At 48.8% G+C, this 24,293-nt stretch overlaps 12 protein-coding genes and 1 pseudogene across 13 annotated transcripts; 7 read left to right on the top strand and 6 right to left on the bottom strand.

The window, feature by feature from the left end:
• Nucleotides 1-125: 125 nt before the first annotated feature.
• Nucleotides 126-2,475, bottom strand: K444DRAFT_578889 (Glycosylphosphatidylinositol:protein transamidase, GAA1 component). Its single transcript, XM_024877634.1, has 4 exons — nt 2,403-2,475; nt 2,105-2,354; nt 943-2,053; nt 126-891 (listed from the first exon to the last, which is right to left on the bottom strand). The coding sequence occupies exons 1-4, from the start codon at nt 2,416-2,418 to the stop codon at nt 382-384; spliced, it is 1,887 nt and encodes a 628-aa protein (XP_024744245.1). The 5' UTR covers nt 2,419-2,475; the 3' UTR covers nt 126-381.
• Nucleotides 2,476-2,515: 40 nt separating this feature from the next.
• On the bottom strand, nt 2,516-3,948 carry K444DRAFT_606280 (uncharacterized protein). Its single transcript, XM_024878954.1, has 5 exons — nt 3,609-3,948; nt 3,391-3,528; nt 3,247-3,325; nt 3,005-3,192; nt 2,516-2,953 (listed from the first exon to the last, which is right to left on the bottom strand). Exons 1-5 carry the CDS (start codon nt 3,787-3,789, stop codon nt 2,742-2,744), a joined length of 798 nt encoding a protein of 265 aa, XP_024744246.1. The 5' UTR covers nt 3,790-3,948; the 3' UTR covers nt 2,516-2,741.
• A 110-nt stretch (nt 3,949-4,058) lies between these two features.
• On the top strand, nt 4,059-5,436 carry K444DRAFT_578893 (uncharacterized protein). The gene is made up of 6 exons (XM_024877635.1): nt 4,059-4,276; nt 4,329-4,497; nt 4,551-4,667; nt 4,717-4,837; nt 4,883-4,954; nt 5,004-5,436. The coding sequence occupies exons 1-6, from the start codon at nt 4,248-4,250 to the stop codon at nt 5,255-5,257; spliced, it is 762 nt and encodes a 253-aa protein (XP_024744247.1). The 5' UTR covers nt 4,059-4,247; the 3' UTR covers nt 5,258-5,436.
• A 112-nt stretch (nt 5,437-5,548) lies between these two features.
• Nucleotides 5,549-7,396, bottom strand: K444DRAFT_639338 (ubiquitin carboxyl-terminal hydrolase; the record flags this gene model as incomplete). Its single annotated transcript, XM_024884369.1, has 6 exons — nt 5,549-5,685; nt 5,734-5,923; nt 5,982-6,778; nt 6,845-6,955; nt 7,002-7,238; nt 7,309-7,396. The coding sequence occupies 6 exons, from the start codon at nt 7,394-7,396 to the stop codon at nt 5,549-5,551; spliced, it is 1,560 nt and encodes a 519-aa protein (XP_024744248.1).
• Nucleotides 7,397-7,575: 179 nt separating this feature from the next.
• K444DRAFT_606284 (putative metallo-beta-lactamase domain protein) lies at nt 7,576-8,893 on the top strand. The gene is made up of 3 exons (XM_024878955.1): nt 7,576-7,676; nt 7,907-7,919; nt 7,971-8,893. Exons 1-3 carry the CDS (start codon nt 7,593-7,595, stop codon nt 8,744-8,746), a joined length of 873 nt encoding a protein of 290 aa, XP_024744249.1. The 5' UTR covers nt 7,576-7,592; the 3' UTR covers nt 8,747-8,893.
• Nucleotides 8,894-10,255: 1,362 nt separating this feature from the next.
• On the top strand, nt 10,256-12,947 carry K444DRAFT_606286 (uncharacterized protein). Its single transcript, XM_024878956.1, has 5 exons — nt 10,256-10,969; nt 11,023-11,639; nt 11,689-11,988; nt 12,047-12,427; nt 12,487-12,947. The coding sequence occupies exons 1-5, from the start codon at nt 10,714-10,716 to the stop codon at nt 12,661-12,663; spliced, it is 1,731 nt and encodes a 576-aa protein (XP_024744250.1). The 5' UTR covers nt 10,256-10,713; the 3' UTR covers nt 12,664-12,947.
• Nucleotides 12,948-13,508: 561 nt separating this feature from the next.
• Nucleotides 13,509-13,694, top strand: K444DRAFT_t1 (annotated as a pseudogene). Its single transcript has one exon. The product of its transcript is annotated as a tRNA-OTHER (tRNA).
• Nucleotides 13,695-13,872: 178 nt separating this feature from the next.
• On the bottom strand, nt 13,873-14,516 carry K444DRAFT_550695 (putative ribosome assembly protein 3). The gene is made up of 3 exons (XM_024876514.1): nt 14,444-14,516; nt 14,327-14,394; nt 13,873-14,278 (listed from the first exon to the last, which is right to left on the bottom strand). Exons 1-3 carry the CDS (start codon nt 14,502-14,504, stop codon nt 14,024-14,026), a joined length of 384 nt encoding a protein of 127 aa, XP_024744251.1. The 5' UTR covers nt 14,505-14,516; the 3' UTR covers nt 13,873-14,023.
• Nucleotides 14,517-14,983: 467 nt separating this feature from the next.
• On the top strand, nt 14,984-16,232 carry K444DRAFT_623535 (uncharacterized protein; the record flags this gene model as incomplete). The annotated part of the gene is made up of 4 exons (XM_024882289.1): nt 14,984-15,273; nt 15,322-15,453; nt 15,550-15,859; nt 16,005-16,232. 4 exons carry the CDS (start codon nt 14,984-14,986, stop codon nt 16,230-16,232), a joined length of 960 nt encoding a protein of 319 aa, XP_024744252.1.
• Nucleotides 16,233-16,527: 295 nt separating this feature from the next.
• On the bottom strand, nt 16,528-16,990 carry K444DRAFT_516306 (putative 40S ribosomal protein S20; the record flags this gene model as incomplete). The annotated part of the gene is made up of 3 exons (XM_024873673.1): nt 16,528-16,612; nt 16,668-16,891; nt 16,949-16,990. 3 exons carry the CDS (start codon nt 16,988-16,990, stop codon nt 16,528-16,530), a joined length of 351 nt encoding a protein of 116 aa, XP_024744253.1.
• A 213-nt stretch (nt 16,991-17,203) lies between these two features.
• Nucleotides 17,204-19,627, top strand: K444DRAFT_658424 (uncharacterized protein). Its single transcript, XM_024886254.1, has 2 exons — nt 17,204-18,518; nt 18,566-19,627. The coding sequence occupies exons 1-2, from the start codon at nt 17,347-17,349 to the stop codon at nt 19,413-19,415; spliced, it is 2,022 nt and encodes a 673-aa protein (XP_024744254.1). The 5' UTR covers nt 17,204-17,346; the 3' UTR covers nt 19,416-19,627.
• A 191-nt stretch (nt 19,628-19,818) lies between these two features.
• Nucleotides 19,819-22,403, bottom strand: K444DRAFT_658425 (uncharacterized protein). Its single transcript, XM_024886255.1, has 2 exons — nt 21,875-22,403; nt 19,819-21,801 (listed from the first exon to the last, which is right to left on the bottom strand). The coding sequence occupies exons 1-2, from the start codon at nt 22,116-22,118 to the stop codon at nt 20,096-20,098; spliced, it is 1,950 nt and encodes a 649-aa protein (XP_024744255.1). The 5' UTR covers nt 22,119-22,403; the 3' UTR covers nt 19,819-20,095.
• Nucleotides 22,404-22,537: 134 nt separating this feature from the next.
• K444DRAFT_516252 (uncharacterized protein) lies at nt 22,538-23,983 on the top strand (the record flags this gene model as incomplete). The annotated part of the gene is made up of 4 exons (XM_024873668.1): nt 22,538-22,664; nt 22,715-22,860; nt 23,170-23,532; nt 23,582-23,983. 4 exons carry the CDS (start codon nt 22,538-22,540, stop codon nt 23,981-23,983), a joined length of 1,038 nt encoding a protein of 345 aa, XP_024744256.1.
• Between the last annotated feature and the right edge of the window lie 310 nt (nt 23,984-24,293).

Consider the following 24,293-nt stretch of genomic DNA (forward strand, 5'->3'; position numbering starts at 1 on the left):
AATTTGCGGAGTGAAACCGAAAATCGAAGTTGAGATGAGAGTGAAGAAAGAGTGGATCGCCAAAGTCTCAAAATGAAACTCGGTAGTATAGTTTTTTCCAGTAGAAGGAAAATTCACATTTGCTGGCCTAGGATTCGCACACATCAGCAAGAAGACAGTCGGAATTCCATGGGCGAAGTGTTATGAGGTACAGAGACATTTGGCGCCTCCCGAATGTCATCCGAGCACATGTAGAACTTCTACGGCAGTTCACCAGCCAATCGATGTTTGGTCACTTGCCTGTATCTTTTCAGTCGCAACAACCCGTGTGGACTTCATGTCCGAACCCAATACATTTTAATTCCTAAATACTCCTTCTATATGCAAATTCTCCCACACCACCTAAGTCTTAACCGTCTCGATTGTGTTTCCTGCCCCCTTCACCTTCTCCTCCCTCGGATTCCCAAACAAAAGCACCATACCTACAAGCCACGCAGGCCACCAAACACACCAAACCACAACCTGCGTCGTCATCCCCCACACATCCCAGCCAAACGCCGCCTCTTTCAGCACCCTGCCAATCCCTAACTCCCACCACCAACACCCTGCCACAAGAACCGTCGTTGGCGATAACGCACTTAGCAGCACCGCCAATACACCCTTGACGATGGGCCGGTTGGGAAGGGGTTGCATATAAGTGAGAGGCGCGGAGAGGAGACCGACAAGAAAGGCAAGGGAGAAGTTCAGCGTTGCGAGGGAGGAGAGGAAGAGGCCGAGGAGGAGGAGGGAGAAGGTTTTTATGAGGGTATAGTGGTGGGCTGTTGGGGCGAAGTAGTGAGTTAGGAGGGCGGAGAGGATCAGTGGGAAGAAACCGTTGATGCTGGTGAAGGCGGTGAATATTGGGTGGAGCATCTGAGAGACGTTAATATCTCGAGGAAAGGGGGGAGGGAGGGGGTGGCTTACGGCTTCAGGTGTGTGGTTGAAGATGTACAGGGGTAAAACACCGAGGAATTGTGAGCCGGCTACTACGGCCAAGGGGAGGAAGAGCTCTCGTTCTCGAACCGCGATGGTTGCTTCGGGGGCGAGAGCTTTGGCATCTCCTTCCTTCACTATGGCTAGTGGAGTTTTCTTCTCCCCAGCTTCGACTGTCAAGGATACATTCGAGCTCTCTCCATTTGGTGATCCACTCTTCACCCAGAGGAAGATGGCCATGATCGTGAAGTTGACCGCAACTAGCATAGCACTTGGGAGATAAGTGCCAATACTCACGAAGCGATCAGCTTGCATAAGCAAGTAGAAGAAGAAACTCTGATGGAGGTGTTCCAACAGGTTGTTCAAACTTCTGAAAGTGCTTTCGATGACTCTTCCCATGGCCATTTCGTCTTGCCAGCCTTCCCCAAATGGCTGCAATGTAATGGCATCCACATGGTATGGGATGAAACTGCTATGTGGTCCGGAAGCATGACCCAAGCCTTGGTTCAACATCCCTCGAAGCATAGTCTGCAGCCTGTCTCTGTAGCTGTCTGAGTGTTGCCACATTTGCTGTAGAGAGGTCCCAATACCCATGTGCCCACTAATCGACACCACCGTATTCAAAAGATCCAAGTTTGGAAGCTGGCCATTGATCCCATCATACACAATATGTATATCCTGGAACCGGTGATCGAAAGGATAGTCAATAACCACCGCACCCTGCAAAGCACCACTTTTTAACGGCAGTGAGTCAACCATACCCGACTGATGCGTATCATGATACGCATCAACCCAAGCCTGCGGTCCCGCCTTACTATCTGCCGTAATTAGGAATATAATATCCTTCGACCAGAGCGACCACCGCTTGAAATACCGCGCCAGAGTTAAGATGAGTGCAACACCGCTGCGGTTCAGTTTCCCCTCCATGTTCCACCACGCTCCGACAAGTACAATGGCTTCCGTGGCGTCTCCTCTCGGTGCATGCAAAATGGCGTAGATGTTCTCCCCAGCATATGTTTCTCCTGCCGACTTGTACTCGTAGCTCTGCCTCGCAACCTTCAGTCCTGAAGCTTTGAAGAATTCCTCTAATTTGTCGTTCACTCTATACTCCAATTAGCATTCCATCCTCCTACGATGCAACAAGCTTGCGGACTCAATGTTGCCGCTCCCCTCCAGGGCATCAACCTCGCGCTTATACCCCCTGAACACATTCTGGTCACTCCCAGCAAAATACGTATGCACCTGGCCTGGCAGGAGGGCGTTTTCGGAGATATAGGTTCTTCGTGAGTAGTTGTCTAAGGGGAGGACGAGCAGCCAGGCGACGCCGATTACTATGCAGAGAAAGGACAAATATGGCGGGAGCTTTAGGATGAGAGGATTGCGCCGTAGAAGGACGCTGGAAGCTTTGGAATTATTAGTGACTGGTTAGGGGATGTTGAGAGGAAACTCGCATAATAGTGACACCATATTAAGGAACGTGGTGGGTGATGGGCGAGCTCAGCATTTTGGGAGCTCCGAGCTCGTTAATGTTCACGGGGACGCATTTTTGCAGTCACGAATTTGCCGACGCGACTGGTCAATCAACTCCATTCAGGGGCACAACTTTTTTTAAAGTTTACAATTCCCTAGAAGAGTGTCTTGAATCATGGGTAAATTGATAATAACATCCATGATCATATCACTCTATAAACAATATCCCTGACGCCTCCCAACAAAGCCCCTTTCAACGCCGAACGATGCTATTGTAGGTTTGTACACGGGAGCAACACATATTTGAACATATCTCTTCTTCATGGCCCTAATCTTTGTCCTGGGTCTGTGAATCTCAAAGCAATATCAGGGTTCGCGGGTGCGTTTGTGGTAGGAAGGACGCCATATCGTCCATAGGTCTTCTGGTCGACTGAGACGTAATGTGGTAATCTCCCAAGCAAATTTAACTTGCCTTCTATCCACCGTAGGATCCATTCTGGCGGTGCAAGGAATTTGAGATATCCGAGGCCCCCTTTGTCAACGTTAGCTCCCTTTCGCCAGTACTTGAGTTCGAACACCTTACAGCCATAGCCAAAAAGCAGCCCACAGCAGTGTCCCAAGAAACTAGTATTCGGAATCAGGAAAGAGACGAACAACACCACCACGAGAGGCGTGATCCAGGTTGGTATTTGGGTTGTGCCAATCACAAAGTGAGGATTCGTCCTGTATGTCTTCACTGCCTCCATTGCGATGAGTGTAAATACCCATATACTAGGTCAATAATCAGCGTCCAAATCGCATCTTAAAAAATGGTATAAGCTATACCTAGCTCCCAAGACTCTCGTGTTCAATCCGATTCCCATCTCAACAAATGTGTAAAGTAGCGCCGGAATCGTGGATAGAGCTGAGCTTCAAGTCAGCACTCTGCTACCAAGCTAGAACCCTTCCACGCAATTGGATTATACGTACGACCAAGGAACAACGCCAACGTAGTCAGCGTTCCATATTCAGCCTCGAATCTCTCCAACAACGGCGTCAAAGCAAGTATATTCATGAAAGCATGAAAAAAGTTTGCATGTACCAGAGGGAAGGTATTCGTTCTATACACTACACAAACAATTTCATTAGCCATCAATTCTCTATGCGCAAGAGATCTTACAGCTCTGGGGAAGAGAAGGAGGACGAACTCGTAGCCAAGCCAATCTCCTTCGGTATTAACGCCCCCCATTGCTGCACATCCCACGCACTCTGCAAGCTCACCAACCAAAGCAGCACAATAACGAGAATAATACAGCGGGTGAAGAGGGGGAGACGGAAGATATACGAGCGTGCGCGCGCAGCAGAGAACTGGGGGAGACTCGGAGGCATTGTCCTCGCTCTTTCGACCGGTCGGGTCGGGAATTTCGTCAGGGAGTAACTAATATTGAGAAGATGCAGGCTTCAAGTGTCTTTCATTAGATCAAATAGTCGATTGCCAGCATTGTTGTTGCGAGTTTCCCGAGCGAAGATGGGCGTGTGAGGACGATGGAGAGAAAGTTATCGAGGACAGGGTCTTTCACGCGATCATCGCTTACGGTACTCGTTACTCAGTAGGGGCGGCAGGGGTTGGACTCGAGGCTGACTGCAAGGCTGCATATTTTTTTTTCTCCATCCGAAGCACAAGACTCTTTCTTCCATTCTTTTTTGAGATAGCTCAGATGAAAGCTGCCATTCACTGAAGCAAATCCTAACTTTAAGCTTTGGGGAGCCTTGAAATACTCCCTTCAAGGACTCAACGCAGGAAGTTCTTCGATACGAAATTCCCGTGACCTTTAACATCGACAAAAATGGATGAACCAGAGGACGACATGGTTCTGTGAGCAATTTATTTCTTCTCCTTTTCCCTTAAACACTACTAATAGCACCAGAGCCCTCTCAACCTCAACGCTCGACGCCCTAAAAGAGTTCTACGCCGATCGAGATGCGCGGCTAAAGCAGTTCGAGGATCTCAAAAATATCGCTGAAGAGAATGCCTCTAGCAATATCCCATTGACTATGGATGCCTTTGCGGAAGATTGGAATGAGAGTCAGTTTTGGGTTAGCTATTTCCTGTCATGGGAGAATATGGATGTGTTTCTGACTAGGAGTAGTATTCTGATGAGACGGCTAAGACGCTGGCTGAGGAGGTGCTGAGGGGAGCGGATAGGAAGAAGAGTATTGCAGTTATGAGCGCGCCGAGTGTGTTTGTCCAGTTGAAGAATTTGTTGGTGTGTTATCTTTGGGTTTTGAAGAGATACGGAGCTAAACGGTGAATAGGCTGAGAGTGGGAAAGATGCAGACGAGAAGCCGACACTCTACTTGCTTGAATTTGATAGGAGATTTGAGGTCTTTCCGGAGTTCGTGTTCTATGATTTCAACGATCCGTTAAGTTTACCACGTAAGAACCTTTAAGCGGTGGAAAGACTGGTGTTGATGAAAATAGCTCGGATGAAGGGGACCGTTGATAATATCATTTGCGATCCACCTTTTCTCAGTGAGGATTGTCATACGAAAGGTTCAAGATCACTCTCCGCCTCTTATTCCCATCAACTAACTTGCAACAGCGGCTATGACAGTCCGATGGCTGTCAAAATCCTGGGGAGTAGCAGACGACAAACGGTCAACAGACCCGCGTCTCATCATCTGCACAGGAGAGCGAATGGAGACCCTAATCAACAAGCTCTACCGCCCACAAGGCATTCAAACAACCACCTTTGAGCCCGTCCACTCAAAGGGTCTGAGTAACGAGTTCCTTTGCTACGCGAACTTCGAGTGCGACAACTGGAAATGGAAAGAGCAAGGTGGTTCTGGGTTATGAGGTCCGATTTTGTTGAAATCATGCAGTGGCTTCTAGTAGCCGGGTATTGGTACATGTGTAAATACTAACGCCTTGAAATGCGATGCCTTTCCTATATCAAGCTGCCTTTATACTAATGACTGGATCATGAAGTCAACTTAACAAACTGGTCTGAAAATCCTGCCGCCGTCTATGCCAATATCGGATGCCGTTAAAAATAAAATAAAAAAGTCCCAATGCTAGAAGTACATTTGACTCCTTATGCCGAGATTCAAAGACGTAAAATAAGATGGCTTTTCACTAATAACAGCTTCATGCCAATGATTGAATGACGTAAAATAAGAGAAACGCTTGTTCATTAAGAACTTGCGATTTTGATGCAAGTGTGACAGTGTGGTCATTGAATTTGAGCCACTGGTTACCAACCCGGGAGTAAGAAACATAGTGGCCTATGCTGTTAGTATGCTTCCAATATTAGAAATTCAGGCTCGACTCACCAGACTCGAGATTGCCAACATGAACGACAACGCTCTGAAGATCGTACGTGCAGCCTCTTGCTAGTTCGAAGTTTTGTTGCTTGCTGTCCTGAACCCGAGCTCGATTTGTGTATGGAAACATTTCGAGCTTGAGGGGGAACGAGACTTTTGTGTCAATCTTCGATGCTGAGCCATTAAATTGCTTGAAGCGCTGTGGAGCTAAGTGTCAATATCTCAGTGTATTAAGCATGGAAGCAGTTAGCACCAACCTTCAACTGAATGCAAAGCACATTTGGTAAGCTCTTAATGCTGAGTTGTTTCTTAGCTTCCTGAGTTCCGCATGCATGGCAAGTATACTCGCAGCGTTCCGGGTTCTTATACTCCTCGTCCAGGCATTTTTGGACGCTCAAGTTGCTTACTTTGAGACTCTTCTTCTTAGAGAGCATGTCAAGACCAAGACTGAGGTCAAGGAACGACTCGACTGAAGAGTTGATATCGCCGCAGTTCTGGCAGGTGATGGTACTTTGCAATTTTCCGTAAAATGTTTGGTGGACGATACACTTGCAAGCTGTTTCATTGCCCGTCTTTAAGCGTTTTGGAGATGGGTTCTCTTGTTGTGACGAAGGCTTGCCATCTCCATTAATCTCGTGCAGTTCTTCAGTGAGAAATTGGAAGAACTCGTGTGCGTCTTGCTCCTTGTTGCTGGCTAGCTCTTCATAGCCCTTCCGTTTGGACAGCCAGAAGCTAGCAAGGATATTTGATGCGGAGTATCCGGAAGTGGATTCCTGAGCATAAAAATCTTGAAACATTTCGTCCATTGCGCAGCTCATGCAGTGATCATAGTCGCAGTTTTTGCTCTTGTGCCCGTCGCTGAGATAGAAATTTCGTAGAAGAGGGTTGTGGACGAATGATTGTAGGATAACGTTCATATAGCATGTGGCCCCCATGTTGTAGATTCCCCGTATCCCACTTGCACGGCAGGGCGCTTCAACAGTGTTTGTCAAGATAACTCCAGCATCCTCCTTGGAGGGGTCGGTGAACAGCTCGTCCTGTTTCCGTTTCTTGGCTGTTAGAAAGGTCAGTGTATCATTCATAATGGAGAAGAGAGGGTAAGAGACAAGTAATGACTTACTAGAGAATGATCCAGTACCATCCTTCCGCAATCTCAATTCTTCTAGTGTAGGGTCCCAGACGAAGTCATTGCACATCTGGCAAAATAGGCTTCCACTTTTTGACTCGACGTCTAAGTAAATTAGTAGCTATCATGTAAATGGTAAAAGACCAGTTACAAAATCTATGCGAAGTCTCGTTTCCATGCTCAAGACAATCGTGCTCAGTGGTTGTGGTTGAGCACTGCAGACACAAGTAATTCGGTGTGAGAGAAGTGAGCACTTGGCCTTTCGAAGACTTCGAGGTTTGTGGGACAATTGGCGTATGATCGAAAATTACTCGAAGGCAGTTCTTATAGTGCATTATGGTTTTCTCGAGACGTTCGGGAGGGCCCGTCAAGAATCCCTGAATGTGTTCTGCCATAGGATGTGAGCAGGCTTGCAAGGCTGCGCAATAGAGACTCAGGGAAATTCTGCTCCAACTTACCACAGCCGAACTGAGCTACACCAGGCTGTGCGGCCTTGATCTTGACCACCTTCGGCGACGCCGGCGTTACAGCTCCGGAAGAGGCCATTTCGTTCACGTCGAGAGTTGAAGTTGTAGGGTTGAGGTTCAATTTCTCGATATGAAGCTCCAGCTCCAGCTTCAGCCCGAAGTGACCACGGAGCGAGCCAAACGAAACGCCGACTGGACAGGGGGTTCACAGCCGAGGTGAACGCACGTCTTCCTCGACTTAATTTCCAACCATGCCAACAACAATCGCAAGAATCATGGCCACGCAACTAATTCCATTGCCGGAGGTCGAAAGATTGAGCTCAAGCGTCATCAGAGTATTGGGAGGGAATCCGGGCAAGGCAAGTCCCTTGGGCGTCGAATTCCTTTGGATTCAAGAATAGCAGTCATCCAAGTGAGGCTGACCGTTGCCGAGGATCAACGTTTTGGCAATTTATCTCAATATCTTCCAGTCCAGACAATTTTTATTTTGATAATGCCTGGTTGTTTTCAAATGCATTCCTAGCGAAAATATAATTACCCTCCGCTACTTCCTTCGTTTTTTACTACACCTATCTGACTCGAGTCACAGTTTACATTACAAGGTAGCATCTTTCCACTCCTTTTAGACGATATCTGATTTGACAACCTGCAAGGGACTAACACGTACATCGTCGGTACTGGACAACAGCGTCTTTTAATCGACACTGGTGAAGGCAAACCTTCCTGGATTGCAGCTTTAAAAGATACACTCTTGAAGGAGAATGCCACCATCGGCAAGGCTATCATCACTCATTGGCACCATGATCACGCCGGCGGCATAAAGCACTTATTGGAGCACTCGCCGGACGCAATCATCTACAAAAATCAGCCAAGCGATGGCCAACAGGATATCCAAGATGGGCAGAGGTTCCAAGTGGACGGAGCTTCCTTGCTTGCAGTTTTCTCCCCAGGCCACACCCAGGATCACATGTCATTAGTGCTTGAGGAAGAGGATGCCCTGTTTTCTGGCGATAATGTTTTAGGAACCGGCACAGCTGTTTTTGAGGACCTTTTGACTTATCTCCAGAGTCTGGAGAAGATGAGAGGACGGTTCCGAGGCCGCGCGTACCCTGGACATGGCGCAGTGATTGAGGACGGGCCAAGCAAGATACTGGAGTACATCCGACATAGGCAACTGCGTGAGAATCAGGTGATTCAAGTATTGAAGTCATCTAGGTCGGAGCCAGAGGTCGAGGCGAATGTCAACGAAGTCGATGACTGGACCTCCATGGAGATTGTGAAGATCATATACAAAGACGTTCCTGAGAATCTGCATATACCTGCCAATGGCGGTATTATTCAGATACTTCACAAGTTAGAAGAGGAAGAAAAGGTGGTTGAAGACGCGAAGACAGGGAGGTGGAGACTCAGAAACCGCGCGGCCCTTTGAGGTGATTGGAGGCAGAAGGCAAACATCAAAGGTCTTTGGTTCTGGCGGAGCTGCAAAAGAAAGAGCTGACTTGGCGCTATTGGGCTGGAAGCTCTCGACTATCTGAATTTGAGCACTCAACGTTGCATGAAGTAGTACACTTTCCACGCAAGATTTCCATTAATCAAGGAGTGGATGCTGAAATGGACAGAGTGATGTGTTGGGCTTGACAACTCAACCCCACCAAATGCCTAATACCCCACACAGATTACCCGCCAAGATCTTACAGAGCCAAGACCACCAGGCGGTAAATTCGGCCCAATAGTATATAATATGCATGTCCGAGAACTCTCTGTCCTACCCCAGGGCCTGGGTCTATGGATCGGCTCCTTCGTTATCCTCATTCGCATCCTGGCCCAGGTCGCAGTGCGGGGGATGCGCTGGTGATAAGACCACTAGGCGGTGAAGCGCAATGTATTTTTCGAGACACACGACTCTCGGTGCACCCTTGGCATCGATTCTGATACACAAGTCGACGATTACTCGTCCGCGCAGGCAGCCTCGTCAGTCGTGAGGGGTGTCCCGCTTCCAAGCGACATGCGATTCTGGCCGTTTGGGATGCCAACATCTTCCAATGAGATCATGCCGCCTGACGCACGGAGCGTTTGTCCGTGAGCAAACCCACCTGTCCCAGCCACATATGATAGGCGCGAGTGCCGGGCCTCTGCGGCAGTCAAATCAGAGGTCCACGTCTTTTAAAGAAGGTTTGGGGGAGCATGTGGTGGCACCACCAGATGGTTCAGGATCTGAATCATCCGCCAATGCGTCATACGTGGGTTTCAAAGACTGCGGGTAAGAGGTCAGAATCGGCATCACACATTTGACAGAGTGTGTGGTGTGTGGTGCGAGGCTCCGTGATGGGAAAGTTTCCCTCACCTGAGAAATGCCAGGGCTGGAGCGGACGAGCAGACGGATGACCATCTCAGATCTTAAGCCCGAGTCCCAAGCATCCTCGGCGACGGGGGTCACGAAGGATAGCACGGCATCCGGGAGGGGGGAATAGACAGCAAGTGCACAGCAAATCTTCGTTCTTCAATACAGATCCTAGCCATTTCCGGACCTCCTCTGGGACGTGTGACTTGTGTGCCTTGAGAAGAATGGGGAAGGGAGGGGCGGTCAGGGTGGCAGATCGGATCGAAAAGATGAGGGCATTCGTACTTTGCAGCAATTCCGCTGCTTCCGAACTTCCCGGAGGCCTTGCCGGACCCTGGTCGCCAGGTGTGGTGTGATGGGTCTCTGCACGCCAAGCCTTGCCTGCTCACCCGTCAACCACTGAGAATTGCTGCTACTTGAAGCCAAGAAAGATCCCTGCCGGTTTCGATGATTGTCGAATGTTCAGCCTTGCCCGAGCAGAGTTGAGAATTATTAATCCCGCCAGCGTTGTGCAAAACAACTCTCCGTGAGCGGATGCACCTCCTGCAGTTTCTCAGCGTCTCACAGTCTGCCTGCCCCTCTCCGGTGTGCTTACGTGAAGTTTTGCTACTTGATATGGTATAGCTGCTGCTTATGATCCTTTGCAGCGGGCGACATCTCCGGAGCTCGAGAGGAACACAGTACAGCGATTGAGTCAGACCCCCAAGCAGTCTATACCCTTTCTCTGCATGGTCTGCTCTCCATGTGCTCGCCGTGCCTGTTGCCGACAGGCAGCTGTTGTCAGAGTCCAGAGCTCGGCCACCGGCCTTTGTCTTGGGCGACGGAGGGTTCGGCGAGTATTATAAACGTCATACTGCTGGTGTCATTTTTTTCTGTTTGCGCTCCACAGCTCATATATCTACTGCTCACCATAGTAATCATCTTATTCCTCTCCTGCGATCTGACTACAAACATAACCTCTCTTGAAGCTCCATACACCGATACGGTTCCTCACTCCCCGCTTGGACCACCCTGGGAACTCCGTTTTGACATCCAGCGACCTTTCCACGACACCTATGCGACCACCATCACCAACATTCGTGACCTTTACCGGTGCTATACTGCTCGGACTTGCGTCCGTTGCAGTTGCACATGGCCACGATGAGGATATGAATATGAATATGGGCGAGTCGTCCATCACACGCCCAACCATTACCTCCGGCGCCAATGTCACTTTACCAGAGACGTACTTTCGGTATGGCGAGCACTCCGGATTACTGGCAGCGCACATTTTCCTCATGGTTGTTGCCTGGGTTTTCATTCTGCCAATAAGTATATAGCTCCTTACAGCTTAAAAACTAAAAATGTATGGCTGATCTTATTAGGTGTCATGCTGTCGATTTCCCGCTCCCGGTACAATCTGCTAGTACAATTCGTCTTCCTGGCAGTAAACGGAGCCGGGGTCTTACTTCTCACCATTTACAACGCGCCGGATTTGTACCCAAACAATGCGCATCACAAGCTAGGATGGATCTTAACGTGGATCATGGGAGCGCAGGCGGTGATGGGTGTTATAAGCGCGTATACGAGACGAAAAGACGATCGCGGGGCGTTCATCCCTGTCTCGACGCAGAATATCGAACAGCATCAGCGCATCCATAATATGAGCCAGGCGCAAATGTACCGTTTTTCAAACGACAGTGGTCAGGGCACTGAACCTAATACTGAGTCTTTGAGAAGCCAGTCGATTTCTTCGACACATTCAGATGATCCCCAGCTTCCTGATGTGCGCATGGAGCACGAGGAAGAAGACCAGGATGAGAAACTGGGCTTGATGCATGGTAGCAAGGTGGATAAATTCTTGTCTAAGAAGATCCCAGGACTGGTTTCTGGGAGACTTTTGAGAGTTTTTCAGTTCTTTTATAATGTCATCGATCGCGTAATCTTGATTCTTGGGTTCGTTGCGATGAGCACGGGGATCGTTACTTACGGTGGATTTTTTGTAAGTCGCCTTCTGAGCTTTAAACAGAATTGGATACTGATTTTGTTAGATTGGGCCTGCAGTCTTCAATGGACTTGCACACTTTATCAAAGGTGGCGTGTTCTTCTGGTATGGTATCTTAACTATTGGTCGTTGGGCCGGTTGCTTTGCGGACATAGGCTGGGCCTGGAACATCAAGCCCAACAAGGGAGGCCGAAGAATAACTGCGGAGTTTGTGGAGAGCTTCCTCATTTTCTTTTATGGGTCTACGAACGTTTTCCTGGAGCATTTGACTGCGTGGGGAGAGGAATGGAGTGCTCAGGATCTGGAGCACATTTCGATCACCGCTATGTTCTTTGGTGGTGGATTGGTAACCCCCCCTCCCCCCAAATCTCAGAGAAAACCAAAGTTGACTAAGGATGAAACAGTGCGGCATGCTCATCGAATCAACCCGCATACGCTCCCTCCTGAACGCTACCAAGTTATCCCAAATTCATCCTTCCTACGGCTCAGAGAAATCGCAGGAATTAGAAGAGCCCAAATCCTACGCCTTCCCAATGAACCCCATCCCCGCGCTAGTGATTCTGCTCCTCGGATTGATGATGTCCTCGCATCACCAAGAGTCAATGGTCGCGACGATGATCCATTCGCAATGGGGGACTTTACTCGTCGGGGCGGCATTCGCAAGAGCTGCAACTTACATTCTGTTCTACCTGAGCCCACCGGCAAGTGTTTTGCCTGGTAGGCCGCCGACGGAATTGATCACGGCGTTTTGTTTGATGGCTGGGGGAATGATCTTCATGGCTAGTGTAAGCGCTTCCTTCTCCCCTATCGCTCGTTTGTGGAGGTGCTAATGATGGGATTTTAGGCACGAGATCTCACCGAAGCAATGGAAGCCAATGGCCTGGACGCAATGTTCATCTTCACCGTCTCGATGGGCGTGATTACGTTCTTGATGGCGTGGATCATTGTTGTTGTTGCCATCAAAGGCTGGGCTGTGAGGAGGGAGAATAGGAGTGCGTTTACGTACCGCCAGGTTGCGTGATAAGCGCTGAGCGCGGCTCGCTCGCTCGCAAACAAGTGAGAGAAGGAGTGAGCAATGAGGGAGGAAGAAATGAGGGACTGTGAGAAGTCGTGGATGGACAAGGGAACGAAGAACTGACGCAGCTTTCGCGGCATTCATGGCGCACAATGATACCACTTGACTTTTAAGATATTGATGGGAGGATATGAGGATAGATTTAATGATAATACTTTCTACGTGAGATATAAAGGTTACTGACTGATCAATATTGAGAAGCCAGCGAATTGCAAAGTCTTGTTTCCCCAAACGATAAGAGTTGTTTGCAGATTGATTTCCATAATGGATTAGACTCAGGTTGGGAATAATGATCAAGTTGCAGTGAGCAAATCTCCAAGTCAGGTTTGGCACATCTGCCAACTTGCAGGTGCTCAATGTTCAAGTCAGGTTGAGGACATTGCTAGTTGAAGTATTCCAGTGTTCAAGTTATTTCGGGAACGACAGAGCTTGCATTGTTTGAACTGTTCAAGTCGTGTTGGGGACAATGAAGCTTGCTGAAATTCAATGTTCAAGTCAGGTTGGGGACATTCAATCAAATGATGGTGGAAACATACTGCTTGAGAGAGAAACAGGGTTCTAGATTCGAAAGCTGGTTTCTACATCTGAAAATATCATCTCCCACACGAAAATTTCAAGTTTTAGTCAACCCGAGTTGAATAAATGGGTTCCTTTGCCTCATATCAAAGGGAAATAAATGGGTGGGACAGCCGGACGATGATTGGTTCGCCAAGCCTGTTGGACCCAGGCTCAGCCACTTTTGTAGCGAGTCGTATAAGCTCAAATAAGGCAAATTTTCGATAATTGCCTGAGTCGCGATGCCAGAGTGGTTGTGAGTGTACTCGGCTCTGGAATACTTCAAAACTAACCCGTACAGAATGGGTAAGACTTGAATTAATTTTCGGTATCTTATGGCTTGTAATTTTCCCCACCCCGTTATGCATAATTCATGCTAATGTCTCTCAGCGGCCTCGTAGGTTCAAATCCTGCTCGCGACGTTTTTTTAAACATTTTTTTTGACTCAAGGTTATGCTGCTTTGTTGCATCGCTCCTTGTTTCAATTTTCGGATGCTTTTTCAGGTTGTGCGAGTCTCAGGGGCTTTAGCGAGGTTTGGTGGGGTTGAGGGCATCACACTGAAATTCGCGAGTGCCGAAGAGAAGCAAGAAAGGTTCCTCACAAAGTTGAAGGACACGAGGTGCGATATGCGTCATACTCATGTTGCTACCGCAATAACTCTCAATCCTTGCAAGTAATCTTCCGAAAGGTCATAGGTGGCTGGTAATTAAGTTCGTGGAACCCTAGTCCCCAAGGTTTCAGACAAGCCACTCAGTCATCGGCCTTCTTCTCCTCTTTCTCAGTCCCAGCCATCACAATCCTCTTTTGCTCCTCAATCGAGAATAGGAACGTCCCTTGCTGAAGAGCATTGATCAAGAGCGGTAAGGCATCGTCCCTGAAGTCGTCTGCTCCCCGAAGACGATCGAGGTCTTCAGAGAATTCCGTGGTGGCGCGCTGCATGTAGAATTTGGTGAACGCAGCGGTCACTTCAGCATCGCTCATGTCCTTGGACGATGCAGGTGGTGTCTGTATCTGATTAATTGAGGCTTATTTGGCTGGAAACAGATTGCTGACCGTCTTCTCGGGCTCCTTCTCAGACTTCACTTCCTTCCTCTCAGGCTCGCTGTCGCTTTCTGAAGACACTTGAATGGTCAGCACCGCGCTGAAGCGCTATTTGGGTGTCAGTCGTACCCTGAGTCCTTGGTTTTCTCTTCTTATGCCGCTTTGCTTTGATCCTGGGCTTACTCTCCATTTTGAGGATTGCTTTGCGAACAATGATGGAGTCTGGAGTTGGAAAATCGGCTTTTGCAGCAACTTTTTGGGGTCACGTGCAATACCATGAAAACACAAAAGCTCTCCCAAAGTTTATAAAATCACTGATTTATTTAGTTACAGCATTTACATGGGTCTCTAATTGTTGTTCATTCTGCTTGGACGAGTGGCTGCACCCATTTTTGGTCGAGTTTATAGGTAGTATTAGCGATATCATGATTGGGAAGAAAGGGAAGCCACGACTGCCGACCATAGAAATTTGAGTCCAAGTTCAGTTCCTTCCTTCAATCTCTCTCTCTAAATTTCTGTCTTGTCTGATCATCGCTTCCTCGATTGACCCAGTCGGCATCGACTCAATCTCTTCGCAACGTTTCTGAAACTTCATCCACAAACCATCACAAACAACACTCGATTATTGTCAGCAGAGGAACAAATACACTTCCGCTCATCCACTTGTCCATGACCTTCAAAGGATACGGCAATTCCGAATCTCCTGAGGCCGATTCTCCCAAGAAGTTCAATAATTCTCCCACAAGAAACAGCACTCCATCAGCTGCAAAGCCTACTGCTGAAGACCAAGGCAGTACGACTCACACCCGTTCCTCGACAGGCAGCTCCTCTCGATTCAGTGCACGCACAGCAGTAACTGACGGAGCCTCCGAGTCTTGTTCAACAAGGGGACCGAGCCGTGTTCAAACCAAGAACACCACACCAAGCACTTCTCCATCACCAGAGAAGCAGGAAACGAAGTAAGATCCGCTTAAACAGACCTCTTTGCTTCTGCTGACTGTTAGTAGGGAGAAGGAGAAGTATCGAACTGCAGCTTATCAACCATCCCTAGCTGCTGGTGGCCCAGTAGACCTTACCAAGAGCTTTACTCCAACCGCTCACGGGACATTCTCCTTAGGAGGAAGCAAAACGACAAACCCGTGAGAACCATATTCTGATCTACATCTTCTCAAAGATACCACAACTGCTGGGACAATGCCTTCTGCTACACGTGGCAACAACTTACCGCTAGCAAGTGGCGAGACTGCTGTATCACCAACTGCCAATGTACCAACCCAGACTGGAACAAATGAGAATGCCACTGCAACTGCTCAACTTGCACCATCTCGGGACGCCGATGAGGATGAATCAATCACCCCAAAGGCTGTAACACCAGCCGCGCCTGCAATTGCGGATCCTTTGGGAGTAGCGCCGGAGGAAGCAAGTGAGCATTCAAATGTGGGTGGACAGTTTAATAGGGGTGTGAATGGTGCCACGAACGAACTCGCGAATGGTAGAAGAGGTTCCGCCGATCCACTATTCGTTAGACGACGAGCGGGAATAGGCGTGCGTGATCCCCCCTCCTCTCTTTCCTCTTGTAGAGGCATTCTTGCACAATTGATTGTTCCCCACGTGATGAAACATTCAAGGCACTTGCGCTTTCCAATGTCCCACGCACCCTGGTGCATTCGTTGAACTAATCCTTATATAGAGCTCAAATCCTATGACAGAGAGCAGTGTTGTCGGTGCGGCTACTGTCGCGATCCCACCTGAAGTTCGTCTTCGTGCAGATTCTGCTACTCCCGTACCTCTCATGAATCCCATCAGTCAACCTTTACCGACAAGCATTGCCAGCTACCAACGCCGATTGTCCCGAGAGAATCGGGAAGAATTGGAGAAGCAGCGAGAAATGCTTGAACGAGCCAAACAAGATCGATGAATGCACCATTCCTCGCTGGGTCAATGCAAGGCACGATTGCGAAAGTTTGTTTGTGTTCAGTATTTCTATGATTCAGTATGAGGAATGGCTTTCGTCCAATTGGAAGGGATCTTCTGCCCGTGTAAATCACCATTGTACCATTGTAGAGTAGTCACCTTTAACAACGATTGAGCCAGGCGGCTTGCGGTCTCAATAACAGCGATTATGCCATTGAGTATCTTCCTTCAAAACGTGGAAGTTGTATGTGACAAATGCCATTTCTTCTCTCCCTCTATATCCATCTTTGACGCTTCAATTAAGCAGCAATCGTGACTTCAACCTCGACACCAGCCTCAATGTTGATGATGATCTGCTTGACAACTTCGGTAGGAGCATTAAGACTGCACAAATGATCAGCATTCATCCCTTATGTTCCTAGTCCGATTGCCAACTTACTCAATCAAACGCTTGTGGATTCTCATCTCGAAGGTATCCCAGGTCTTGGATCCTTCACCGCAGGGTGTCTTTCGGGTGGTGACCTTGAGGGTCTTGGTCGGGAGACGGACGGGGCCCTTGACGCGGAGTTCCTTGCCCTTGGCACGCTCGATGAGCTCCTGGCAGACCTTCTCGAGGGATTGGACTTTGCGGGAGGTCAGGGTGATGCGGATCTTGTGGGTTTTCTATCCAGAATGTTCGTTAGCAGAAATTTGGGAGGAGCGGGGCAGAAGAGGACAAACCGGGCCTTCGCCAAACTCCTTCTCTGGCTTTTGATAGGACATTTTCCCGGGGAAATTTCCTTCACGACTCGAACGTTTCAGTTACGGCAAAGTGATGAAGGTGATCGTTGTGCGTTGCGTTGTCGATAGGGAACAAGAGATCGTCGAGATTTGGATAATTTTGGGGTTGTGGGCGGAAAGTCTTGGCGAGGCGATTAAGCGAGGCTAACCTTATTGGGGTGAAGGCTACTTCAGCCTCGTTGCATTGACGAGGAAGCGAAATCCATGAGTCAAACGGCGTGGACGACGACCTAAATACTAGACTGTGAGTTGGAGGTTAGGATTTGGGGATATAAAAGCTCGAATTGCTCGGTATTCTCCCATCAAATTCAACAATAGACATCGACATCCACATCGAGATGGCCAAGGTTACCGCTTTCCCGCCTCTGGTACCCTTTCCGGAAGCGGCATGGAGAGAACATATTGTACCTGAGGAATGGGAAGCTTGCTTGGATGCTTGGTTAGCTCTCGCTGGGGCTCATCTTTCGTTGTCGAATGCAGACTTTGCCCGGGTCTCCGCCAAGGACGAATCTTTACCAGCTTTCCTAACCTCCTATGCTGAGCAAACGGGCTTGTCACATGACAAAACTCCATCGGGGAACGTTCATAAGACAAGACAACTACGCAAGCAAAGCTTCTTATTATCTCACAGACTGCTGAATACGGATCATCCACCAGGCCCACTGCTTCGTTGGGAATTTCTGGCAGACTTGAGCAAGATATATGGCAAGGATCATGGCAACAAAGTTGTCACACTGGTCTGGAAACAGCATTTGCCCTCCTTGGAACCCTCTTTGGCCGCCCTCAAGACCTCTTTGATTAAAGAACTGGACACTGGTTTGAAAGGTGATTTGAAGACAGCAGAGTCAGAACTTAAACGGCTAAACCACCTGCTTCATTCTTCCCCTGAAGTAGCTGCGTTCTTCATGGCTGGAAGCGACTTTGTGGACTCTCTCATCAGCTGCTATAAGCTCATGAACCCACCATTACGAAAGGCTATTATCTCGACGCTCTATCTCTGCTTAATTGGACTTACGGAAGGGGAGAAACCAAACTTCTCTGCTCTGGTCGATCAGCTTTACTCACTGAAAGCTGCAGCTGAAGCTCATAAGGCCGGGCCTACGAACGTCAATGACTCGCTCGTTGCTGAGCTGGTCACCGAGACTCCTATTCTAAAACAAGTTCACCAGATAATTGAAACAAGTGGTTCAGGATCTAGTAGAGCAAAGTCTGTTCTTACTTCTCTTGCAGATTTTCGAAAAGCAGGTGGTAGTTCAAGACCACAGCGTCTCATTAAGAGGAAGATCAATAAAGGAAAGGGAGTTGCTTTTGAGGTTGATGGTTATACATCAGTTCATGTGCACCGCATGAGCTTGGTTTCACAGGTTCAGGATCTCTTCCCAGATCTTGGTTCTAGCTTTGTGGTGAAGTTGTTGGATGAGTATGGCGATGATGTGGAGCAAGTGATCTCGCACCTCTTAGAAGGATCATTACCTGCGCATCTCGAGAGTGCTGATCGGTCAGCGGAACTGTAAGTCATCCAATTTCCCCTTCTAGTTCAGTACCTAATAACCGTAGGCCTTCTCCCAGTCAGCTCACAGGGGATCCCGCCCCTAACCTGGCACCACATTCAACACCACCCCAACTACCAACCCGCCACAACATCTTCGATGACGATGACTTCGACCAACTAGCAATAGACACCTCTAAGCTCCACTTCGGTCAGCGGAATCCCGAAAAGACAGCGGATGACATCCTGAGAGACCGATCCACCGCCCCAAATAAAGCAGCCATCCTCTCTGCCCTCGCAGCATTCGATTCCGACGACGACGAGAGAGACGACACCTACGACGTTGCAGACGTAGGAGGAACCGTTGACTCAGCTGCTCCGGGCAATAATCCAGAGGAAGATAAAACAAGCACTGATGTCCGTGATGCTCAAGATGAGGCCCTATTCCGAGCCTACAGAGCAACACCCAACGTATTTGATCGTGATGCCGCTACTCGCCGAGGCAAGGCTCGGATGGCACTGAAAGAAGAGATAGGCATGACAGATGAAGCTATCGAAGGATGGGGACTGATGCTCTCCCGCGACGGACGACAAATGAAGAGACTCGAAGCTAAATTCTCTACGTTCACGGGGACACAGAAGGAGTTAGCCCCCACGTCTTGGAGAGCTAGTCCTCAGGGATCTGGAACGGAGGATTCAGATGTTGATGGGAATAGAAATGACAGGGGCAGAGGAGGGAGGTTGAGGGGCGCGCCTAGGGAACGGGGAAGAGGGAGAGGCAATGTGGCAGGCCCGAGTGGGGAGAAGAACACGGAGATGGCGAGGAGGGGGAAGGAGGCTAATAAGGGGTCGAGGGCGAATCATAATCGGAGGGATCAGAGGGCTAGGAAGATGGCTAGGGGTGGATTCCCTGGTTAGAGCTCCGGGAAAGGGCTGCATAGCGGTCATGAGTTTATGAAGCATGAGAGGATAGAAGACGAAGCATATGGGGGTAGAAAAGAATCATGTTCGATGAGCAATTGGGAGACGTTCACGCTTCAAATTTGCCCTTTTTCGCATCGCTGTCCCAAAAATTCTGTCACATCAAGATTTACCTGGAATCTCAAATAAACCCCACAGCTTTGGACTGCACATCGTCGTCAATGTGCCAAAGATTCCGGTACAATGAGACCGTCCCGGAAAGCCGAGAGTGATTCTCGCAATCTTCAAAGTCAATTTTCATTTTCCCCCTCTGGACTATTCCAGGAGTACCTCCACCCTCAAAGCTCTACTGGGCAAGTCTAGAAAGTGCTGAACTTTGAGGGCAAGGGGTATATTTGTTGCACATCACTGACGCCAATGTGTGATTTGAGGATTCATATTGATTGATTATCCTATGCCAAGTTTCAGAAATCCAACCGGTGCAGAGCCCCAAACTCGAAATGATAATCAAAACATTGTATCCGACCTACATGCTACTCCAAACATCCATCGGGATTCCATGCAAACAAACGCCACTATCTCCGTGCCATTTCCTCCCAATCCATGCAAGTGGTATCTCATACAATCCATTCATATCGTACACTGTCTTAAACATAAAATAGAATAAGTCTCAGAGCTCAATCAACCTCCCAGCTCCCACCAGGAACGTTAGTGGTGGTAGTCTTCGCCCTCGTCGGAGCATTAGGCAATGAAATCCCGTAGTCATCCTCAAACCACCCCTCTTCGGAATATTCATCTTCAAGATCCCAATGGACCGATTCCCCATGGCCTGATAGCACACCTCTCCATTCGCCAGCCGCAATCTTAGAGGCGATGCTGATCATGAGATGAAAGAGGTGGCTTGGCGGACTAAGGAGAATCTCGCACGTTTTCTGGATGATTGCTGTTGGGAGGTGACGAGCGGTTTGTAGACGGCGTGAGCGGCGTCTTGGTGGTGAAAAGAGGTTTACAGCTGGGGGTAAGGGCGAGAGAGCTCGTCGGCGAGAGTTGCTGCTTGTAGTGGCTCGGTGACGGATAGTTGGCTTGACGGTTGGAGGCGTCAAGACCTCGAATTGCTCTTCATCTGATTTCTCGCCGGCGTCGGTAATTAAGGTGGGTGTTTGAGGGTGTGGTGAGGAACTCCTTGATGTTGATTCAGGGTTTGTTGAATCGTTCATGTCCCATACTCGAGGTGTTTCCGGTGTGACTGTGATCTCGGAAGCATCTCTCGTGTGGTGGGGTCGCTTCGGGAGAACGATATTGTTATGTGGATAGGGGTAGGACGACGAAGGGGAAGGAGGCCCCGAAGCTGGGGGAGAGGGAGGGTCGAGAGGAGAATGCCACGACTGTACGGTGTGAAAGGACTCGACACTCGATGAAAAGTCCGAGTCAGACTCAATGACGTTTGAATGCCTTGGTGGAGAATTCGCCCTGTGCTTAGAAGGTGGACTCGTGATCAAAGACAGGACGGGAGGTGCTGTAACCGATCTGCTGCTCTGTAGTGCCCGAGGCCAGTCATTCTTCTCCGGCTCGAACGTCAAAGATTGATAGTTAGGTTGACGGTGGCTTCTGGGAGTGAGCTGAGTATCATCTGCAGCGTCACTGAATCTATCGTTCTCGTCATCAGATCCAGTAAAATCTCTAAAAATCGGTTCCGCAACGCTAGACTCTAATAATGACGGCTCTAAGATGGCTTTCCCGGCGGTTTGTTTATATTGAGTTTCGAACGGTAGTAGCCCCTCCTCTTCTTTCGAGAATTCGGGAGTTGCAACGACAGAATCAATGGATGGAATATCAGGGTCCTGGTTTGTTGGGTCGGAGGTGATTTCTGATCCGTCCGGTGATTCTTCCTCCTCTTCGAGCTCTTCGAGTTCCAGGAGGGAGACGTTGATCCCCGCCTCCGAAGAAGCATAGTCCTTCAATGGCGAGGAAGACGATGAGTTTGTAGAAGGTGTTCTTGGAGCATTGATATGCGGAGACGCTGGCCCAGGAAAAAGTGGAGGATCATCCTTCGACCTCTCCCTTGGTTTCCAAGGCCGCTTCTTTACTGGTGTTTTCGGAGCCTCTGGTAAATCCACTACGAAATCTCTTTGAAATGGACAAGGCGTCTTTTCGAACCGCAGCACCTGATCAAGTACCCTTTTCAACTCCTCCACCCTGGCCTTCTCATCTGCACTCTTGTTCGGCACTTCGATCCTCCAATATTGGGGCGGTCTGATTGACAAAACGAACTTGCTATCTCCATCAACACACCAGCACTGTGACTTGGGTAAAATCGGTCGAAGAGCATTCGCGCAGTTCAGGAATGCTACACTTCCAGGAGCTCGATAGATACGCAGTGCACCTAGCGTCAACAGGACATATTAGCCATAATCCAATATAACATTCAGCCAATATAGCAGAAGTGGCTGGCATACCAATGGCAAGCGTTCTCTCAAATGGGGAGACCCATAATAAAGTCCCTGGCTGATCCTCTGCCACCGGACTCCCGTTGCTCGAGCTCGGCCTAGCTGTCGAGTTTGTTGTAAATGCAACTATGCGGGCTGATGGCAAGTTATATAAGATCTCTATCGTTGGATCTGGACTTGAGGAAACTCTGCTCGGTTGAATTGGCAGACTGAAAGAACGCTTGATGGGCGTTCCAGGTGTGGAGGAAGCCATTGCAGCTTCGTCCTAGTTACTGAATGATTTGGTGCCTGATGATCATGTTCGTGCAGAGCGTAAGAATGCTGATGGATCGTTTTCAGGAGGTTGGATTCCTCGTCGGATTGAAGCTGATGCAGTTCGCCGCAATTCTTGGCTTCTGGTAGGAGCTAGCAGCTTCAACGAGGGAATTATGCCACTCGCTGTGGTAGATTGTATGGATTTGTCGAACAAAGTGTTCAGGTAGCAGTTGAAAAGAATGAATCGTGTTGATTGTGTGTCGTGCGACCAACTGCAATTGTGTATTGCGACGCGTTTGTTCCAGCCACCACCTGCAGAACCCCACCAAGCCCGATGCAGCCGCGAGCTCTCCCCAAAATCCGGAGAATCCTTGAGACAGGCTCCTGCTTGCAACCTTTCTCTTAACAGCGACAATTATGGCCCAACGCAGATCACAAGCGCAGAGGCCACTTCTGACCCAGGAACAACTTAAAAAGAAGCTCGAGGTCACTAATTTCGATCCAAATGCCATCCTGCGGGGTGCACAACTCACTGTTGTTGGAGGTCCGTACCTGGATGGCCCCTCCCAACTGCAACTACTGACAACATCCCAGCGTTAAGGGCTTTGCAGAATCCTGCTTTGTTTACATCTGAGCATTACAAGCAGGCGGCTTTGGCTGTGGCTATTGGCATAGCAATACGGATTGCCATCTCTATTCCGGTGCGAATGTTTCTGATGGTTTGGTACATTGATGCTGATGTTGTGCCAGATTGTAGGAATCAAGATATCACTTTGGTTCCTCTCGTTCATATTCAATTTCGAACATGCAACCTGGGATGATAAGGTTGTCAATGGACTGGATTTCATCCAAAATTATGTCCTTCAGGTGCCTCTGTTTCTCATGACCTTGATGAGATACGTCACTCCGACCTTGGATAATATGTAAGCATAGCCCTCGAATTATTGATTATATTCTAACGTTCTCAGGTTTATGGACTCGTAAGTTACGTCTGTCTTTAGTTATCACCAACTTGCTCACATCCCTCTTGATTGGCTTGGGTCGACAAGACATATTATGCAAAGCATGAAGGTCAAGATCCAAACACTCTTCGAGAAACGTATTATCCAAACCTGCGAAGTTACCCTACACGAGATGGCAGCACACATAGCAAGAGCACTGCAGAGGCGATCACGATGTTTCTCATGAGATTCGGAAAGAAAGCAGGAATATCTCTGGCAGTATTTGCTCTCTCCTATGTCCCATACGTTGGCCGTCTGGTCCTCCCGGCCGCAAGTTTCTATACGTTCAAGTCAGTTGCGGGATGGGGCCCGGCAGGCATAGTGTTCGGAACGGGGATCTTCCTTCCTCGAAGATACCTTATCATATTTTTGCAGAGCTATTTTGCCTCCAGAAGTTTGATGAGAGAGCTGGTAAGCAAATTGATCAGTTTCCTCCATCCATTGCTTACCTGCGTGTTAGCTCGAGCCGTACTTTTCTCGTATACGGTTTACAAAGGAACAGAAAAAACATTGGTTTCACGACCGAGAAGGGCTTTTGTTTGGCTTTGGTGTCGGATTTTACATCTTCTTACGGATTCCCCTCTTGGGTGTTCTCATCTATGGAATTGCTGAAGCATCAACGGCATATCTCATTACCAAGATCTCCGACCCGCCACCAAAGCCTGCAGAGAGCGAGGGCTTCGCAGCAAGCCAACAAGAGTGGAGAAACAAGCACGAGTTTCTCAGTATGTCGCTGTTCAATCTTGACACTGACAGTTCTCCAAATGCTGCCCAAGTCACACAGACTCCTGGCACGCAGGGAACATCAACAGGAATACCAGACGAACCGCCACCACCATACACCGAATTGAGATCAAGATAATTGGAATAGGGGAGACTGCTTTTCTTCCAATCCTCTGACGTAAGCCACGAGAAACATGAAGTTATGACAGCGGGATAGAAGTTCATGTAATAATATTACCCGGACGATCCAGTCCACCACACCAATGCCGAGAATACTCCACGATTGCTCCCCATGAAATGAACCAACAAACCACGGTACAATGAATCGACCAAGAACCCCGCATCAGTTAGCTGTGGTTGGTAGCACGGTGCATATGGATCAGCGTTGCGCTAAAGAGGGGCAGTCGGGCGATAAGGAGGTCTAGCTCCTTATCATGCTTCAACGCCAA

This window comes from Hyaloscypha bicolor (assembly GCF_002865645.1).
Source record: "Hyaloscypha bicolor E unplaced genomic scaffold K444scaffold_10, whole genome shotgun sequence".
Classification (NCBI taxonomy): Eukaryota; Fungi; Ascomycota; class Leotiomycetes; order Helotiales; family Hyaloscyphaceae; genus Hyaloscypha; species Hyaloscypha bicolor.

Coding starts and splice junctions, on each gene's coding strand:
- K444DRAFT_578889 (XM_024877634.1), bottom strand. Junction 2,054..2,104: donor GAGGGGAGCGGCAACATTGA/GTCCGCAAGCTT, acceptor ATTGGAGTATAG/AGTGAACGACAAATTAGAGG. Junction 892..942: donor TCAACCACACACCTGAAGCC/GTAAGCCACCCC, acceptor AACGTCTCTCAG/ATGCTCCACCCAATATTCAC.
- K444DRAFT_606280 (XM_024878954.1), bottom strand. CDS start 3,789: ATGCCTCCGAGTCTCCCCCAGTTCTCTGCTGCGCGCGCACGCTCGTAT. Junction 3,326..3,390: donor GTTGGCGTTGTTCCTTGGTC/GTACGTATAATC, acceptor CTTGAAGCTCAG/CTCTATCCACGATTCCGGCG. Junction 3,193..3,246: donor ACGAGAGTCTTGGGAGCTAG/GTATAGCTTATA, acceptor TTATTGACCTAG/TATATGGGTATTTACACTCA.
- K444DRAFT_578893 (XM_024877635.1), top strand. CDS start 4,248: ATGGATGAACCAGAGGACGACATGGTTCT. Junction 4,668..4,716: donor TCCAGTTGAAGAATTTGTTG/GTGTGTTATCTT, acceptor AACGGTGAATAG/GCTGAGAGTGGGAAAGATGC. Junction 4,955..5,003: donor TGAGGATTGTCATACGAAAG/GTTCAAGATCAC, acceptor AACTTGCAACAG/CGGCTATGACAGTCCGATGG.
- K444DRAFT_606284 (XM_024878955.1), top strand. CDS start 7,593: ATGGCCACGCAACTAATTCCATTGCCGGAGGTCGAAAGATTGAGCTCA.
- K444DRAFT_606286 (XM_024878956.1), top strand. CDS start 10,714: ATGCGACCACCATCACCAACATTCGTGACCTTTACCGGTGCTATACTG. Junction 11,640..11,688: donor TTACTTACGGTGGATTTTTT/GTAAGTCGCCTT, acceptor TGATTTTGTTAG/ATTGGGCCTGCAGTCTTCAA. Junction 12,428..12,486: donor GAATGATCTTCATGGCTAGT/GTAAGCGCTTCC, acceptor ATGGGATTTTAG/GCACGAGATCTCACCGAAGC.
- K444DRAFT_550695 (XM_024876514.1), bottom strand. CDS start 14,504: ATGGAGAGTAAGCCCAGGATCAAAGCAAAGCGGCATAAGAAGAGAAAA. Junction 14,395..14,443: donor GAGAAAACCAAGGACTCAGG/GTACGACTGACA, acceptor TGACCATTCAAG/TGTCTTCAGAAAGCGACAGC. Junction 14,279..14,326: donor AGAAGGAGCCCGAGAAGACG/GTCAGCAATCTG, acceptor AATCAGATACAG/ACACCACCTGCATCGTCCAA.
- K444DRAFT_658424 (XM_024886254.1), top strand. CDS start 17,347: ATGGCCAAGGTTACCGCTTTCCCGCCTCTGGTACCCTTTCCGGAAGCG. Junction 18,519..18,565: donor GCTGATCGGTCAGCGGAACT/GTAAGTCATCCA, acceptor TAATAACCGTAG/GCCTTCTCCCAGTCAGCTCA.
- K444DRAFT_658425 (XM_024886255.1), bottom strand. CDS start 22,118: ATGGCTTCCTCCACACCTGGAACGCCCATCAAGCGTTCTTTCAGTCTG. Junction 21,802..21,874: donor TGAGAGAACGCTTGCCATTG/GTATGCCAGCCA, acceptor TGTTGACGCTAG/GTGCACTGCGTATCTATCGA.